This window comes from Lagopus leucura, unplaced genomic scaffold (genome assembly GCF_019238085.1).
Source record: "Lagopus leucura isolate 7727_CA_CO unplaced genomic scaffold, USGS_WTPT01 Super-Scaffold_1, whole genome shotgun sequence".
NCBI classification, from domain to species: domain Eukaryota; kingdom Metazoa; phylum Chordata; class Aves; order Galliformes; family Phasianidae; genus Lagopus; species Lagopus leucura.
Window position 1 is genome coordinate 17,465,548 of NW_024962250.1, and position 19,267 is coordinate 17,484,814.

Genomic DNA, 19,267 nt, shown 5'->3' on the forward strand with positions numbered 1-19,267 from the left:
ATGACATTTGTTTATTAAGAATAAACCACATTTCTCTAAACGTTTACAGCATTATACCACTTATTCTTTGAAAAGAAAAGGTAATTTCAGGAAGACTGGCCCAGTCTTGTCCACTACCAAGTCTGTATGGATGTGAGTGACCTAAACGATAAGGAGCTTCTTCCTAAATCCTTCTAAGTTAGCTTGGGATTCTGATCAATAACACATTACCTGATCACCACCTATTTTAGATCTTGGCCAGGGAACATCAAAGAGAGCCTGCAGGGCATGTAAGCAGGCAATAATGTTCTCCATTGCTGCATCTGATCGAGGAGAGCAGAGAAATTCCACACTAATTCCTGTAAGGATCAAAGAAAACAAATCATAAAATTTTAGAAAGTAATCTACTAGTATGATGAGCGGACATACAAATAGCATTTGCACTTTATATTAAGTGGATTCATTTCCCACTGTTAATATTTTGAGGAAACAACTCTCATAAATAAGTTAAAACAATTTCCAAGTAAAACTTCTGCACTCTAGATCTGATGAATAGGCATTATCGTGGCTTCAGCTGGGACAGAATTTATTTTTCCTTAATAGTGGCTGGTATATGTTTTAGATTTAGGAGGCAAACAACGTTGATAGCACACAAGCATTTTAGTTGTTGCTGAGCAGTGCAGAACAGAGTCAAGGAGACTTCGGTTTCTCAGATTTTCATGCTGCCCTGTCAGTGAGGGGACTTGGGAGGCACAAATTGTGGTGTTCATTACAGCTGAACCAACCTGGTCTAAGGGATATTTCACCCCGTACAGAATCATGTGGAAAAAAAAAACAACCTGAAAATGGTGGGAAGTGGGCCAGAGAAGCAACTGCTGTTTCAGTACTGGCTAGTCATTGGTGAGCAGGTGGAGAACAATTGTTTGTGTATCACTTGTTTTGTGTATAATCATTCCTATTATTTTTATTATTATTACTATTCCTTTATTATTCTTTTTCTGCCTCAGTATTTTTTATATCATCATGTGGGCTCTATTTTGTTGCCTTTTTTTTCCCTCCCCAGTTCTCTCCCACATCCCATGGGAAGGAGGAGAGGTGAGTGAGCAAATGACTGTGGTGCTCAGCTAACTGCCGTTTTAAACCACAACAGGCAGAAAAATTCATAACACATACATATAATATTTGCCTAAGTGAATTCATTTATGTAACTAAGAAGAATAACAGAAGTTAACAATAGTTCATAAACTACAAGGCTGAGGCTTTTTCTTCTCATCTTACAGAAATGCTAACAATTAGAACCACCACAGCTGGATCACCAGCTACAAGCAAATTACACGGACCTAAGCTCACACATTCCAGACCACATAAAATTGGTCACTTCTTTCTGAGGTTTCAGGACTCTTTAGACAACATTCTGTGACACTGGAGATAAACTTCATATAAATTCTGATCCATGTTCTCAACTCTGTTTTACAGCTGTAATTGCAAAGTATGCGATGACTTGGTAAACTGATGTCATGGTTTTATGATTTTTGTCATTGGTATTCCACATCACAACATAATATCCCAGTAGAGCACTGGGAGTTAACGAGTTAGTGCTCCACTTCCACGAACTGTTGATTTTCCTAGGTACTTGGTTCTCAGAAGAGAAGAACCATCTATCCCCAAGGACTTCCACTGTTCCGTTTCCATTTTCTGTTCAGAGGGGAAAACTGCTCACAAGTCACAAGTCTGCCCTTCTTTTACAACTCGTCACTGCGGTACGTGCTTCTTAGCCATCTCACCTTCAGCATTAGAGTAAGGCCTTTGATTTTGGACACACTCACTCGCTCCTTTCATTTGATTTATTAGCTTCAATTCCAATTATATTGTGTTATCTTGCATTCCGATATCATACTTACTAGTATGTAAAGTAGTAAACTAGTTTTTTGTCCCTTAGCTTGTTGCTGTTGTTTTGTTTTTAGGCCTATTTCTCTACTTTTTCCCATTTCTCCCCTTCTCCCTCTCCTGGGGCATGGGTCTGTAGGTCCCATAAACTGTTGACAACTTATCAATGTACACTTAAGAACTGCTGTGCTATAGAAAGTGTCTGTGCTAAAGCTTGTTCACACAATCTGAAATTGCATGTTTACGAGCACAGCAGGAAGCACTTTGGAGTTTGTGGTAGCTAACTATGAGCTAAACATTTGGGAAAATAGATTACAATTATGTCACTAGGACTTAAAATTCACTTGACTATATTTTTCTATGAAACGATCAAAATTCAACAATGCAGTGAAGTGTGAATAATAAAATACTTTTTGCAAACAGCTTTATCAATGAAAAATGATAAACATTCTTGGTATTGCAGAATCAAGACAGATTATACACTAACCCAAAATAAGATGAAACCTGTCAGTATTCACATCCTCAGGAGATTTTACTGAGGGCCTGGTAGAAGAATCTTGACACATTGTAGTTGGGGTGACAGGTCTAGAGAGATTAGCAACTCCTTCATCTGGATCCGCAACAATGAAACCTGTGCTAGTAAGCCATAATGCTGTAGCATAAAGTATCAGAGCCCAGGAGCTGTAGTAATGAGGTCTGGCACTTTCTATGGTCTCTGCCGTATAAAATGCACCACCTACAAAAAGAAAAGTTACGTTTCAAGGATATATTTTATTTCCAATTACAGTAATTCCTCATTCATCAAAAATTGGGATTCTTCTTATTGAAATGTTTACCATATTTTGAAAGAAACAAAAAACTCATAAATGTGGAATAATGAAATTTAGGCTGAAAATGGAAATCTATTTTGATTTACTTGAATGGAACACAATTAGACAACAACTTTTGCTGTTGTCTAATTAAACAACTTTTCCTTCTTTCAACCATAAAAATATCCAACCCACACAGACAATGAACAAACTACTTTTCACATCACTGAAAGCTCTTTCCTCATAAGCAAATTTTATTTATATTTAAGTACACAAGTATGAGCATTCTCTACGCAATGTTATCTTATTGAAAGCTAACACAAGTCAGCTAGGACATCAATGATTGCAAGTGAACTATGAAAAGAAAATTTATTCACCTCCTTACCTTCAGCAGGCAGTTGTGATGCATATTCTGAAGGCAAATTTAAGAGAGCAAAATCCTGAAGTGCAGCAAGCCAGAGTTTGCTCAGTGTTCCAAGATCTGCCTGTACTAAGTCCACAAGACCACTGGCTGAAGATGTTACATCTCGGTAGCTTTCTTCTGCAGAGTTCGCAGTTTTCAAGGAGTAATTGTGCAAATCACTTCGATTTTTTTGCTTTTCAATTGCAACTATGTAAACCTGTTTATATAGTTGGAGAAACATTTACAATATTAATACTTGGAAAGCTACCAAGATGCTTGCTCAACAGCCGGTCATGATAAGATTTCCTAGAATCTGTCCCTGCTTCAAGCCTAGTAAGTGTAGATTACTTGATTACAGGTCACAAAAACTTACCCCCAGTTTATTTTGTAGTAGTTTCTCATATCTCAAATCCACTAGAAAGCTGAAGAGACTCTCTTACTTTAGAGATTTCCTGTGGCTGTTATGTATAGATAAAAAAATCTACACGCGTTCACTTTGAAAAGTTAACATAATCCCAGAATTGCAGGGGTTGGAAGGGACCTCTGGAGATCACCAAGTCCAACTCCCTGCTAAAGTAAGTTCCCAACAGTAGGTTGCACAGAAAGCCTCCAGGTGGGTTCTGAATTTCGCCAGAGAAGGAGACTCCACAACCTCTCCAGGCAGCCTGCTCCAGTGCTGTCACCTTTAAAGCAGGTAAGTTTTTTTCATAATGTTCAGATTGAACTTCCCGCGTTTCAATTTATGCCCATTAACTCTTACAACATCATGACTAACACTAACATCCAGTCTGAATTCTGCCTGAGCTTCTGACCAGTGAAACAATTATTGTTACATGCCAGTAAAAAACTTCTCTTTGTAATCATTTTAAATTGATAAAAGGCACCTTACCCTGAATAGATAAAAGAAGCTGATCTACTTAACACTCTAGTGTAACATATTTTCAAGAATTTTATTCCCCTTTGCTAGCTTTTCTCTGATGGTATCCCTTTTTTGCTAACATATCCTTTCTCCACTATAGACACCAGAAGATGTGTGTGTTTCTATACATTGTCAAATAAATGCCATCTATTGCCCGCTCTCTTCAACACATCCCTCTGCTTACACAAATACCATGTCAACCACGTGACTGTATTTAGCTGGTTATCCATTCCCTCCATCAAGCTCATCATCAGCACTTTCTCAGACATCTTTTAGAGGTTATATATATTGTCACATTTTTATTTTTAAATACCTAACCTTGCATTTACGTATATTAAAATAAGCATTCATGTGAGCTGACTTTAAGGCAGCTAGCCAAGACAGTACTGAACTGACACTGCTGAAGGAGCTACCTGTATAAAATTAAATAGCAAATGAAAAAGATAAATATTTACAACTACCTTACCATAACAATTTATACCACATCAATTTAAAATTGACAGCAAAACATCACAAGATGTAAGAATTCTATGAATCTGTGATTCTATGAAATACTATGAAATACAGTATAATAATACATGTGTAGAATTACATAGCAGTGCCACTGTCAAGCTTACCAAGTGTCTCGTTCATTACATTGATTTTTCAACTTGGCTTAGGCTGGTGTTTATGTACTATTAGAGATATATTTAGAGATAGCAAAGCATAGCAAAGAACAAACTTCTATTTAATAAAGCATGTATTTTGATCTTTGAAACAATTCTGTCTGAAAGGTTCTAATCCACCTACCAAAAATCAAGATTACTGTTACAGAGTTATCACACTAACCTCTGCCCAGGCCTTAAGCACAGCCAATGTCTCCATAGTTGAGGTGCTTTCATTATACTGTTGACTTTGTGTCTCCTTCCCAGCTTGCACTTTGACCAAAGAGGATACAAGCAACTGGTGAACCCTTCGAAGATCATTGAGATCACTTACTACACCACTTGCTATCCAGGCACTGCACACCTAGCATTGTAAAAGTTAGTTAGAAACAAGACAAATGCCACTGGATACTCCTTTTTCCCCCATTTGTAAGATGTCAAACTTTTTTCATTTTTATTGAGATGTAATTATCTCTCAGACAATAACCAGTGTTAAATTGAATTACAGTTCAGCATATATAAGTAACAAAAGCCAAAAACAGTAGGAGGGATGAATTAAATAACTGAAGTATTAGCTGCTACAGAAGCTTCCCAAAAGATTCTGAAGTGCATTAAAAATCTGGGATGCTATAATATACAGGTAACCTGCATGACATTATTTTGTTTGTCTTGAGAATTTGAGACTACGTGATTTAATGTTTCCCTTTTCTTGTGTGATGTATCAAGCAAAAAGAAAATTTCAGAGGGTCTATTACCTAAGACTTCTGACTTTCAACACTTGCCTGACATGCTTTTGCTGTGACATCAGGAGGAGTTTCTGGAGCAAAGGCAGGCCTAAGTGCTGCTCCAACCTAAAAAGAAGTTATACAACATTTAATACACACGAAACAGCTAAGTAAAGAATAATTTTCCATAGCCAAGCTTTGCTGCAATTTTCTTTATAAAACATAGTTTCCTGTTTCATTTTTTCACTTTTTTGGTGAGATTCAAGAACAAGGAGACAATTGCATTCATACTATTTATGTTGTTTGATTTGCTTACATGGAAAGCTCCTTGAAAGGAGTGCTCAAAGTAATTCCTTTTCTTTGCACAGTCTAAAATTGAAATAGAAACCTCTTCCTTCCTGAATTCTTAACTTGACGAATAGCTCTCAAACAAAAAAAACAAAAACACTGCTCCAAACCACTACTGACTTGCAAGACATCAAGTGACATTTCCTTACTCAAAGAAAAAAAAAAAAAAAAAAAAAAGAAAGAAACAGCTTCACAAAGTGAAAGAAGAAAACATAAACTCCATTTATCTAATAAAGAACGCACCAGGTTACAGAAATTTCACCTACTGTCATTGATAAGCTATTTTCTAGTGAAAATTTCACTTGCTTATTTAGATGACAATGGAACATTCAAGACTTAAGCCAGATGCTTTTTAGAATGAAATTATGAAGTATAATAGATTATGTAAACTATGTCAAGTGCAATGGCACCATCCTCACTGATACCATCAGCCTCTGCAGTGACTTATATACATGTATATATATATAAAATAAGTAAGTACTACTATAAATGTTGGTCTCTATAATTTATGAAACTAAACTCTAGAATTCATCCCTGAGTAAATTCAGGCCTTCAGTTCAGTTATGTCATTTTTAGAGTCTCTTACTGGGTGAATTAAATTCACCCAGAACTTACAGAAAAATTTTAGTGATAATGGTCTACATCATTTTATGGACATACTGAAAGAGTTCTATTTTGAGTTGACATTGAAAATGAAATGTCGATGTGCTGTTTGTCAAAAGCCAAATGATAAATCAATTGAGATTTTTGCAAAAAGCCTGCTGAAGATAAGTACACTTAGCTGGTGATGTGTCTCAGCATATTACAGGTATAGGAATTATGAGCGTTTGTTGTTAGCTTATGAAAACAAATGAAAAATAGTTGTTTTTAATTACAGGTAATGACAGTTTCTTAAGATCCTCTAAAATTCAGAATTCATTTAAGGAAGTTCTGAACAAGACTTCAGGATATCACTAATTAAATCCAGATAAATGCTCCACTACCCACCTATTCTTAGTTATTATTATAGAAAACATTAGACAATAGCAACGATGCTTACATTGGCTTGATATTGCTCCAGAATTAGATGACCTGGAAACTCTGGTTCTGGAACAGTTGCAAACTTCCTAACAACAATTTGCAATGTTTGAAGCCCAGAAAGACGAAGTTGATCACTATGATCTGTGGCAGCCATAAAAGCCATTCGGATCAAGTCAGCTAAATGCAATACTAAAAAGTCATCTGAAATAAGAAACAAAAACCAGTTCCAAAACATTTAAATACAGACACAACGTATTTCATAATATTGCTCCCAACATTTTCCAAATCTGTATTTTACATTTTACAACACATCAAAGTTTAACTTAGAGCATTTTACATATACAACAACTTCACTTGGATGCTTCATACTAGCTGATTTAGGGAACATTCCTTTTCAGCTTAAACTGTAGTGTGTAAGCACGTATGAGACAGATTTTCTAGTTGGTTGGTTTTTTTAATTATTATTTATTTATTTGGAAAACATTTCTAAATAAACACAGAGAAGTACTGAAAATTGACACTTTTTTTTCATATTCCCAGGTAGCCAAATTGCATCGTGGCAAACTGGTGCCAGCTATCACTTCTGATTGCCAATGCTTATGCAGAAATAATAGCTCCATACACATTTGCCACAGTGCTATAACCAGAAAAATGACTATAGATGCTGCAGTGACACACCACTATTTTGACTAATTGAAGTGGTTCTACACCTTAATCAATGTACTCTTCTAACTGCAGTACAAACAATACATTTATGATGAATCTGATTAAGATGCAAAAAGTGAACACTTAGTTTAAGCATATTTTGCATTCTCTGAAATTCTTTCAGTGCTTCAGATGTACCTCTCGAATCACGTTGTTTCCTTTCCTGAGCCAAAGTCATGTCAAAGTGGGCACTACCTGCATTTTCACACTGGTTTATAATTTTACAAACACATTCTGCAGCAAAAACCCTGGTGGACCACCGTGGATTACTGAAAGGATGGAACCTCTCGTCACTTTCAGATGTTAATATGGATGCATCATCCACTTTGGCAGTTTCTTCTTCTTGAGTGGTATCTATTGATGCTACTGTATTGAAATCTGTTGTTAAGACACAGGAGAAAAAAAAATGAAGAAAAATAGTTAATTTTATTTTTTTTACTTCAGCTAAAAATTACAGAAGGATTTATAAGAGAATCGCTTTAAAGTCTGTCTGCAGCCTCCACCAACTCACTATGAATCTCTTCAATTTCATTGTCTGAAAGTCAATGCTAGAATTAAAAATAAAGTGCACCAAGGCTGTCTTCACATCTTTAGTACTGCCTGCTGGAAAGTAATATCAGTATGATGAAAGTAAACAAAGAACTGCAGGAAACAAGTGAAGGAAAAAAATATTTTAAAATAAATGACACATATGAAACTACTGCCCTTTCAAATGCAAAGAAGTTTCTCTTCTTTATCACAGATTGGGAGAGAGCAATAGAGAAAGAGAGGAGAAAATCTTTTCACAATATTCAGCACAATAATTAATCCCATCTGCTTGGAATGTTCATTAACATATGAACATTCTGATTTCTGATATGGTCTCTGTCGTTCCTATCATCCACAGAATAGATGGTCTGAGTATTTTTCTTGTAGGTACTTGCACAGGATTCACGAGCTCAGATGTATTATGCTTCCTGTCCTGTTATGGAAATAAGTTAACACTAGGACAATAATGCAGCTAGAATATCATCACAGAAGACATACTAAAATGTTTATAGAAACATCTTCAATAGTGAAAAGGCAATACAAATGGAAGAAGTCACTCCTTCTGAAAGAACTAAGTTACCTTTAACTTAACACTAGACCTTTGACCAGTGTTTCATTATGGAGGATGATACATTCATGAACATTCAAGAAGAATACTTTTCTTCAGTGACATAATGTACTGTTGCTGGCTTTGTTTTTATTGTATTCTGAACTGAAGTCAATTAGTACTTACCAGCTGAGGCAGCAAGAACATCTTTACAAAGCTTCAGCCAAAAAGAGAGTTTCTCAACTGCCATTGAACTAAGCATATGACTCAGAGTCTCTTTGATATCCTGGCACAATCTTTGATCCAATTCTTTGTCCAGCAAGCCCAGCAATGCCCCCTCCAGGCCTATTTCTCTGATATTAATATCTGCAAAGAACAACGTGAGATTAATGTTGTTCATCCCAAAACTAAGTAATGACCACAGAAACCCTAGTCAAGGCTGCACAGAGTAGCTTGACAAGCCTCTAGTTATTAAATATTTTTGAAATAATAATCTATATTGCTTTAATGCCATGTCTAAGCCACCTGGGTACAAAACCAACTTTGAACTTTTACAGATGATACTACCAATAGGAAAAGTTATCCCAGAGAAAATGACAAGAATCCTACTCCAAATTTTGCAGCACTACAATCAGCACAGCATCTGAGCTCCTGAAAAAGAATGTTCAAAAACCTACATTTTTATTATTACTCATCTTGTGAAAATTTGCAAACCAGTGTGAATTGAAATCCGAAGTGAAATAATTTATCACCACCATATTCTCATAGAAGGGTACATAAAGATGATCACTTTCAGACCTCTTAGCAAAAAAAAGAAAAAAAAAAGAACAACAACAACAACAATCCAACAATAAAAACAACAAAAACTGCTCCAAAACCCCAAGGTAGTTAAAAATTCTAGGGACACCTGATAATCATTACTTAACTAATTCTCAGAACTTTCATCAAAAATTCTTGTATACCTTCTCAAAGTGACAGATTTTTAGTTTAGGAAGAGATTTATATATGAAAATAAAACTAATTATGAAAACCGTGTAAGGTGTGTAAGGACTACAAAGCCAGGTGTTTGAGAAGCAGGAATATGAAGCTATGGGGTAGTCAGGGTTCAATTTTCTTGGAACTGCATTTTCCTCTTCTAGATTAACGACCCTTACTATCTACAATAAACGAAAAACAAAAGTATATTCATTTTATCACCCAGAAGGGTTTGGATGCTTCCAAACTATATAGAAAACTGAAGAAAAAAAACTTTTGGGGTTCAAGAATTCAACAAGAACATAGCAAAGTTTTCATAACCATAGTAGAATGTGTTTAAAATTCATTATGAGTGTGTCAAGCTCTTGGATCTCTTCAGTACAGTACCTGGAGTAAAGTCTTCTCTGCTCTCTTTAACTAATGCAACAGCGTATTCTGATACCTCAGCAGCTTCTCTTTGCACAAGCTGCCGCAAGCAAGCTACTGCTGCACGTCTCAATAACAAGTATGAGCTACAGAGATTCACCTGAAACACGCAAAAAGAAACAGTGAGATGGCTAACAAGCCTTTACAGTCATACCTCTGTAAGGCCAGTGATTCCTGAATAATTACAGTTGTGAAAATAAGTGAAATCAGTAAGCAGGGAACTGATGCTAATTTTCCTCAGCTGCCTTTCTTTCTTTCTTTTTTTTTTTTTTTAACTCAAATGAAAGATTTTGTAACTTCTACAATGAATTATAATATATTAGTATTTTAAATACTTTCTCTCTAAATGTAACTTACAAGAAAGTTTTAGGGCCAGATTAAATTCCTATTGATATCAGTAGAAAGGTGCCATTAACTTCAATGACAGCTGAATTACAGTCTCAAAGTACAAATGTATTCCTTAATCAAAGTATACATAATGGGTTTGAAATCTCAATGCAAGAGAAATATACTTAAATCACCTTCCTGAGTAACTAGGTATACTCCAGTGTAAACAAGGGTGAGCCAATTGACCAGACTTTAGTAAATTTGAACTCCATGCCTACAAGGATGTTTACAAGAAAGAACAAAATACACGGCTGCAAAATCCATCACAAAAAAAATATTATACTCTCAAATTACATTAAATTATTCTAGAAAAGGTGAGAGGAAGGGTAGGAGTTACTGGTGAATGAGACAAATCAGCTGTCCTGAGCAGTTTCTAGGAAAAGCAGTTTATATCATCATATTTTTTAACATCACCAGCTTAGCGTTTGTTTGCTATTTAATACTAAAAAATACATGAGAATAGATTCATTAATACAGGAACAAGAAAAATCTCTTAAACAATCAAAACAAAACAAAAATCAACCACTAGAAAAAAAAAATCCATAGCCTCAATGTTTTTTGTTAAGAGTAGAGCATTTTGACTCTTTAATTTGCTTACACTCAGCTTTAAGATCTTTCGGATGGGGATGCCAAAGATTAATGAACCAGCTATGTGGTCACACATTGGCTACACCAATATTTAAGGAACTTGTTCTAACTTAACCTTGGGTTACAACTGAAAAAAAAAAAAAAAAAAAAGGAATGCATTCCAGCTAATCAATTGTGTACCCTTGTGGAAATTGTGCAAAGCTGCAATTGTGTAAAAGTCATCACAATTCTTTAACTAAAACTGACAGAGCTGAGTGTCTGCTGCAGAGAAACCTTGCAGTATGGTCATGCTGCTCACTAGTCAGCAACAGGTCAACATATGTTAGTCAAAGTAACTAACATACATTAGTTAGTTAACACATTGTTTAAAATAACAACTTCAGTACACAAAGAATAAGTGGTACAGAATTTCAGCTTTGTTATTTCACAAAACTAAGTGTCAGCTTATGAATTTTCATGCATGCACTCAAATCTACAACACTCCAAATAATATATTCAACGCACATGTAGATAGAAGTGCATACTTCTAAAAGAAAAGTAACCTGACTCTGTAAGTATTTTTGCAAAATACTTCCATTGAAACAGTAAAAACAAAAAATGAGGCTTTTAGTAGAACATTTATGCAAGCAGGCTACACATTCTACTGCCAGTTGGACGTGCATAATTTGCATGCTCATTTTTAAAAGGGAAAAAAAAGAGGATTTGATTCAAGCCCAGGACACAGCAAGATGCACATTTTTCATCTCTCTCATTCTCCCACAATCTGAGTAGGACATGACTAAACAATACACAGCAATGCAAGCACCACATATAAATTTAAATGAACAAATTGTTTCCTTTCCACACTGAACACGTTAAGATTAAAATGATGCCTAACTCAGCACATAAATGAAATATAAGTGTGTCATTTGCAGAAAGTTAGGAAGGTTAGGATGACGATCCTATGTCAACTGACATGCTAAAAGAAATCACATTAAAATGGTTAAAAGGAAAAGAGAAATGATGAAATATAAAAACAACACTGCAAACTGCTAAAGTTCAGGATTAACAAGGCACAGAGACCTACCAACACAGAATTATCCAACAAGATTTCCTGCACAAAAACAAATGACAAACCAGTCATGACAAAACCAAAAATATAAATATCAGTGATACCAACCACACAAGGAGATCATTACATGTAAAATCAATATATATTAAAGTTCAGAATGTTATGTCAAACATGCCAAAAACCTATTTTGCTTGATTCAGTTATATTTTACATTAAAAACTGTAAATCACAAGCCAGTTGTGCTTAAAATTAGTGTTTAAAGGGACCAGAACTACGACAACATAATGACATATCAATGTTTTCAAAATATCTTCATCATCTAACAGCTGAAAATTAATGTTCAGTACATCATAAACTTCCACAGACAAGGTCTCTGGAAGTCTGTATTTTAAAAAAATTGTTAGAGCTAATGGTAGGCATGATGAAAAGCATATAATTTCTACTCTGTTGGAGCAAAGAGGTTCAACTGATATGATAAGCATCTGTCAGATGCAAAGTCTCATGGAAAAAGATCAAATTGACAAACAAGGGATATTTGAAGAAGCTGTAGAAGGGCTGCTAGTAATGACAGACGTACACAAACAAACACATATACAATAAGAAGAAAAAAAAGTGGTGAAGCCTTTGCCTGAGTCATGTTTTATCAGTGCTAAAATAGTCACAAGATCAATGGCCTAAATACTTTGGAGTCCTGAGAGATGTCTTGGTCTAGGGGATGGAAACACAGGTGGAAGAGGTAGCTTGCAGCTGCCACATCAGTTATATTGACAAGCCTAATGCAAGCATGTTTGAAATAAGAAATTTTCTGGAAATCACAGGGGAAGAGGACAGAGAATCAAGTTTAAACATCACTTATCTGACCACAGATTCTTTACTTTTCTTATTTTTCTGTCTTAAATAAATAATGGTGAATATTCACAGTATCTCATATCTAGCTTTAACTCTTGCCTTCAAAGACTCCAAAATACAGGGCATCACACCTTGTTCATGACATGTAAAAATTTGCACTTACAGATAATGACTTGCCAAAAGTCACCCTGCATGCCAAGTACAGTCAATGGCAGATCTCAGGGCCAATTCAATGACTTGCTCTGCTTCCCTACCTAGATGGAGATGCAGCAAGAGGAAACTCCGTGGCAAAGATGGTGAGTTTTGTGAATGTGTAAGTTTGCTTGTGCAACTATCTTCTCACAGATCTGCAAAGCACATACTCAAACATTTTCTGCTTCTAACACTCATGAATGGCATTTCCTCAACTGTCAGAATCAGCAACACTGGTTTTAGCTCTGTAACAAGTTTCTTACAATGAGAAAAGTCTGTCCATTTAAGACCACTGACTTCAGTGAAATCCTCTCCTGTACAGTTGATAACTTCTGGGATAAAGATGAACATCGACACTTCTACAGATGCACAAACACATATACAGAAGCAAGAAAACACGCTTCTTCTTAATTTAGTAATACATATCATATAAAAATTCATAAGGTACGCTATTTGGTACTTTGAGGCAATTTGTAAAAAATATAACAGTTATGTCATACATACAGGAAGACTTCTTTATGACCTCCTCTTAATTTGGAGCTACTTGTTATTAGTTAAAGAGATCAGACTGTACATGGAAGCAGACTGCAAACTCCATGGACATTCCAATGATCCCAAATCCTAACATATCCTCTGTGCAAGAGAATGAATCAAGTGATTTGTTATGACTCTATCAATGTAAAAACAAACAAACAAACAAACAAAAAAAACAACAACCCTGCACTTTACCCAGAAAAAATTGTACCTGTTTTATGTTAAAAGAAAGAACACTTCAGATAAGTTTCAGTTCTTCTGTAACCAGCAAATTTCATGCTTAAGTCAATGTGAGGCTAAAAGAATTCGTCCTTCCAAGTGTTTCCAGCCTCCCACAATCAAGTTTATCATGTTTGCACTCAAGCAAAATTAAGATAAGTAGAAGGTATCTGAACTTTATACAAAGCCAATATATGGTCTATATGGCTACTATTGATACACAAATGCTAATCAGGGAGAAATACAAATAAGAATGGTGACAGACAATAAAAATTTAAAAAACAAACAACAAACAAACAACAAAACAACAATCATTTTATTGTCTTTTCTGTCTTGTTTTTTTTGTTGTTGTTGTTGTTGTTCAGCTCTGATTTACAGGGATATTAGATGGAGTTTTATTTACAAACAAACAACAGCAAAAAACCCTAGATCCTAAAAAGACACAATTAACTAATAGCTACTGGAAAAATATTGTTTTCTTGATAGAACTAAGTGTTTGGGAACAGCAGCTATTAAAAATGAACTTTTGAGTAAATAAATAAATAAATAGCTGGAAATAAAAAGAAAACCACCTCTTCTATCAAATAGTGCTTAATTTTATTTATCCCAAATACCTAGCTTCAGACTATTACTTGTGTCTACAAGAGCTATACTGACTACCAAGAAGTTAACACTCTAAATAATTAGTCCTACAGAAATTACAAAATAGAGAAATCTACAGTTTTTCACCATCATTAAAAATGATGATTAAATGATTAAAAAACTGAGAACTGTTTTGGTTGATTAGTACACGCACTGACGATTTCTGCCCGGCCGCCCCCCCCCCCCCCAAAAAAAAACATAAATGCAGCAGAGGAAAAACAATGGCCAGCATAAAATAGCTGATAAAAATCCAGTGCAAAAATGGATGATATTTTCTGCCAGATAGTTGGATTCAATAAGAACACACTTTCAAGTAGATCAGAAGAACAAGACTTCTACAGAATGTGCTCTCATTAAGATGGAGCAGAAACTGAGTACATAATTAAAAACACAGAGAATACATGCCTATAGGGGATATGAAACATCCCACCATCACATAATGATCAGTTACTCCAGTTAAGAAAACTTCTGCATTTTTAAAGCATTTCTGAACACAAGATTTTAAAATACAGCTAGTATCGTATTGATATGGATGAGTAAACATGTACTCACACATAGGCAGCTTACAAGGCTGGACAAGTTGACATGTCGAGGAGCAAACATGTGAAGCTGCTGAAGGCAAGAGATGGCTTGAGCCTGAACAAGGCAGTCAGGATTATCTTGCATCACTGCACAGCCCAGGAGACAGGAAGTTCTTAAGGCTGAAACTGCAGCACTGCTGCCTATATTCAGAAAAAAAAAAAAAAAAGAAAAAACCCACCAAAAAAACACATCTTAATTTTGTTCATTTGTTCTTTAAAAACATCTACTTCTCTTTCAAAACATGATAACTCATCTTTTTTCCTAAGCCACCCATCACTCATCCTTTTGAAGAACATTGCCTATATCTGTTATACTCTGATATCATTGCCCTGAGGGATATCACACTCAGGAAACTTCAGTGTTCAGGTTACCTGAACAAAAAATCTTTTACTTGCACCAGTAAAATATGCACCACTAACCAGTGAAATTTTACAAATCTGCATCACAGCTAAGACACAGACTGGCTCCAAACTCTTCGAGTATCTTCCATTTGAGCTTTGAATACCTTCTATTTTCATGCTAAACGTAAGAATTATCAGCCAAGACACAGCTTGGAGAGCCGTTCCAAACCAAGGAAAAGACAAAAGGAAACACTGTTTTTGGAAGAACAGTAATCATCTTGATTGCATGAGCTCATGGCCTGTGGAATACTGTCCGCAAGAAAGAAAAAACTCAATATTTGCATATTAGATTTTAATTATACATTCGAATAGTATTTAATAGTTTTGTTGCTAAACCAAAAAAGGCTGACAATATTGTACATTGCTCACCTTGCAACTCAGGGCCCAGTGTAGTAATAAGTGCATTTAAACAGCGACCAAGGCTTTGGTGAACTTCAGTGTATGTAGGAGGCACAGTCAGCAGCAACATGAGAACAAGAGATAAGGTAGGTTCCACATGCACATAGTACAAGGGGCCAGCTAAATCTACTATCAGAGACAGAGAGTGTAGTGCCCATGCCTATGAAATAAAAGAAGCAGTCACGTAACATATGTCTGATAAACAAAACCTTTTAAAAATTTGATAGTTCAAAGAAATTCAATTTATAAATGTAACAAAAGTTACACTTTTAGGTTAAAAAGAGGCAAATTGAGAGGTGTTAGAAAGAATTTTCAATAATCATGTGTTCAATTTTGAATGTATTTATATATATATATATATATATATATGTATATATATGTATATATATGTATATGTATATGTATGTATATATATATATATATATTTTAGGAACGCTGTTATGCAATGAAAGAACTGTTTTAAAATTGTCCTTGTTTATTAAAAAAGAAATTAATAGTAAATTAATTTATTAGTGAGTATTATTCCTCAGATACACTGTTTCTAAAACATTTTATAGTTCCATGTACAAGAACAATAGTTAACAAAGTTAATATAACAGAGCAGTTGAAACAACATTTTGGCTACTGGTGCAAAGTAATTGAGATTAAATCTGTTTCACGTCAACATACAGTGCTACTTTAAGTAAACACATTGTAGAGGAGGTTACAAAAATTTTTTAAGACTTACAGAAACACAAAGAACATGCACTATGTCTCTTAAAAGTATTCTGATAGAAAGCAGCTTTAGCCACAGAGAAATCATTTGAATTAATCTTCAGAACATCTTGCTTTACTCAAAGAACTATACTGACTATGTTCTACAGCATTCAGGCTTCAAAACTCTGTTATTTACTACATATGCTTTCATGGAAAAATTTTGTGAGTGTATTGTGTCAGTTTTCCTCTGCTAAGAACAGAAGAAAAAAAAAAAGCAGGTGCCATCTAGTCAAGGTCAAGATATGGTGAATATGAAATTAATCAACTCCTAAAACATCAGATCTTGTTTATAAAGACAGTTTAGCTCAGCCTTATCACTCTCATTGATCATCAAAATAAGAACCTCTCTTATCTCATTGTAGGTCTTGTTTGAAAGGTAGATTTTGACCAGGGGCTATTTTCATTGCTTTTACTACTGCACTCATCAAACTGTGAGATACATCTAACAGGTTGTGAAATGTTATAAGAATGAACATTTATGCTAAAAAATAAATCAGTTAATTTGTAACATAACATTTTTAGGTAAGTGACAAGTACCTGTACATCAGGAGAAGTACTGTCCTGAGATAAAGTATAAAGGATCCCAACACATGCATTCAGGTGCTGAGTAGAACCTATTCCTCCTAAGTATCTATACAGACACCCCAGTGCCAAAGAGTGACCTGTTCTTGATACCACATCTCTAGCAGATTTTAGCCTATTAATTACAAGGAAAGAAAGCTGTCAATGTATCACCAAGACTGATATTACATAAGCACAACTACAAATGAAAATTCTAGTACATAGTAAGTAAAATACTTGGCTAGACATTGTTACACTGACAAAACTGTAAGTTAATCATCTATCATCTGAAAGGAGTACCAAAAACATTTTAGACATACTTAACTGATGTTGCTAGGACAACAGGCCATTAAACTTATCTGAAAGTCTATGTGCTTACTTAAGACTATAATCTTAAAGAACAGAAAACCTAGGAGCTGCATACAGAAATCAAACAGTGCTTTTTCTTGTTACTTCAAAAATGAACATCAAGGAAACCAGTTTCTACAACTTCTCTTTAAATTATTATCACAATATTTCTTAAGTGTTTTTATAAACTCAAAAATTTACTGTACTTCTTTGAACTTACTTGTCAAAACTAACTTGTGCTAATCCAGCAGTAAAGGCACTGTCAGAAACCACCTGAGCCAACCTGGCCCAACTCTCTGCAGCAGCACACCTTAGAAGTGGATTATTGCTTTCCAAGGCACTCAGAACCAATGCCAGGGCAGATCTTCTAACTTCTTCTGGACCTAAATTTCCCTTGCAGTTAGCCAAGTGCTAAAAATAGACAGTAGATGTATCAAACTTCAGTACAGTAATCAGAATGTTTTTCTGTCAGTCATGCAAAAATTACAAGATATGAAGAAGGAATTTGATTTTCTTCCCATCTTATTTGTGGAGTTCCTCAATTTTTATTTGCTCCTCAAGAATTAGAATTTTAATTGAATTTCAGACAAAAAAAAATTGCAAAAATAGAGCAGTTTTCTGAATTGCATATTAAATTTGCCAGAAATATAATATTGCACTATTAAAGCTCTTGCCTGTCATGAAAACATTTTTAGTTTGAAAAAAAAGCCTAAGAAGGAAAGAATGAAAACTGCACATGAATAGAGGAAAATACACATAAAGTATCATGGAAAGGCAAAAAAATGACAGCCTTTGGTTTAAAAAAAAAAAATCTTTACTTTTTTTTTCCCCTACAGTAAGAAATCTGAGAGAAATAGGGATAAAGACAGGAATGATAGAAACAATTTCCCCATCTCTTCCTTATTTGAATTACAGTAGCAAAGACTGTAGCATACTACAAATTTTTGTCATTATCCTTTAATCTTAAAAAAAAAGAAAAAAAATTAACTATGACTGTAGCACTTATGGAATATATTACAAATACAAATACTGCCACAGAAAACATTGGTTAAGACTGGTTAACTTGATGAATGAGAACGTCTACGTAGACATTTGAATAAAAGGAAGCAATGTTTCAGAAATGGAGAGGAAGGGAAAGACAGAAACAGAGGAGATTTACCTTTAAAGATGTAGAAAAGGCTGACACAACATTTAATTGCACTAGTTGCTGTCGTGATCCTTTTGTTTGCTTTATAGAATTCAACAACTGTTCTAACACTTGGAGCCTTAAACAAAAACAGAAAAAAACCTCAGAGAACTTTTTAAAAAGAAGAAGAAAACTAATCCAGCTTTCCATTTTATTTTATTGAAAAAGTGAGGTGAAATAAATCAAGTAGCTGTCTACTACAAACATGATTACAGTAACCTACTTCTGGATGTGTCTTTTCATCACAAGCAACTTCAAAGAGAACATCTAATAATTTTCTCGTCCTAATGATTTTATTCATGTGGTTCATGGAATTCACTTTCATAACTGTCTCAGAATTGTTTTCTACTGTTTGATCTCAAGTACACTGACCATGTTTCAGTATCCCCCAAATCTCTCAACAGTTGAAGTTACTACATTACCTGTGAGTTTCTGCTATATGGCAAAATATAACTCCAAAAAGACCAGTTGCTGCACCAATTACAGACAACGTGGGAGGTAGTGGTTTAGGTACTGAATCACGTTTTGCAAGTTTCTCATATATGGAGTAAGGGTCATATTCCAGGCTGCCTCCAGCTACGTTGTTACCTAAAAGGAGCTGTAAGAGGGATACAAGTGATCAAACCATAACCTGCACTGACCTAAAAAGCTAGAACC

At 34.9% G+C, this 19,267-nt stretch overlaps 1 protein-coding gene across 3 annotated transcripts in view; it reads right to left on the reverse strand.

Moving 5' to 3' along the window:
* Positions 1-19,267, reverse strand: part of HEATR5A (HEAT repeat containing 5A) — a 59,389-nt gene that overhangs the window by 7,464 nt on the left and 32,658 nt on the right. For 2 of the 3 annotated variants that reach the window (XM_042882607.1, XM_042882524.1), the window contains exons 17-32: positions 19,033-19,208; positions 18,584-18,689; positions 17,645-17,835; positions 17,053-17,212; positions 15,730-15,919; positions 14,930-15,099; positions 11,957-11,983; positions 9,877-10,015; positions 8,701-8,880; positions 7,578-7,817; positions 6,754-6,935; positions 5,424-5,492; positions 4,826-5,005; positions 3,061-3,295; positions 2,354-2,602; positions 211-338 (exon numbers count right to left, since the gene is read on the reverse strand). In XM_042882607.1, the coding sequence (XP_042738541.1) occupies positions 211-338; positions 2,354-2,602; positions 3,061-3,295; positions 4,826-5,005; positions 5,424-5,492; positions 6,754-6,935; positions 7,578-7,817; positions 8,701-8,880; positions 9,877-10,015; positions 11,957-11,983; positions 14,930-15,099; positions 15,730-15,919; positions 17,053-17,212; positions 17,645-17,835; positions 18,584-18,689; positions 19,033-19,208 (2,622 nt within the window). The remainder of the gene's footprint in view (positions 1-210; positions 339-2,353; positions 2,603-3,060; positions 3,296-4,825; positions 5,006-5,423; positions 5,493-6,753; positions 6,936-7,577; positions 7,818-8,700; positions 8,881-9,876; positions 10,016-11,956; positions 11,984-14,929; positions 15,100-15,729; positions 15,920-17,052; positions 17,213-17,644; positions 17,836-18,583; positions 18,690-19,032; positions 19,209-19,267) is intronic. The other variant, XM_042882678.1, reaches the window with a different exon arrangement.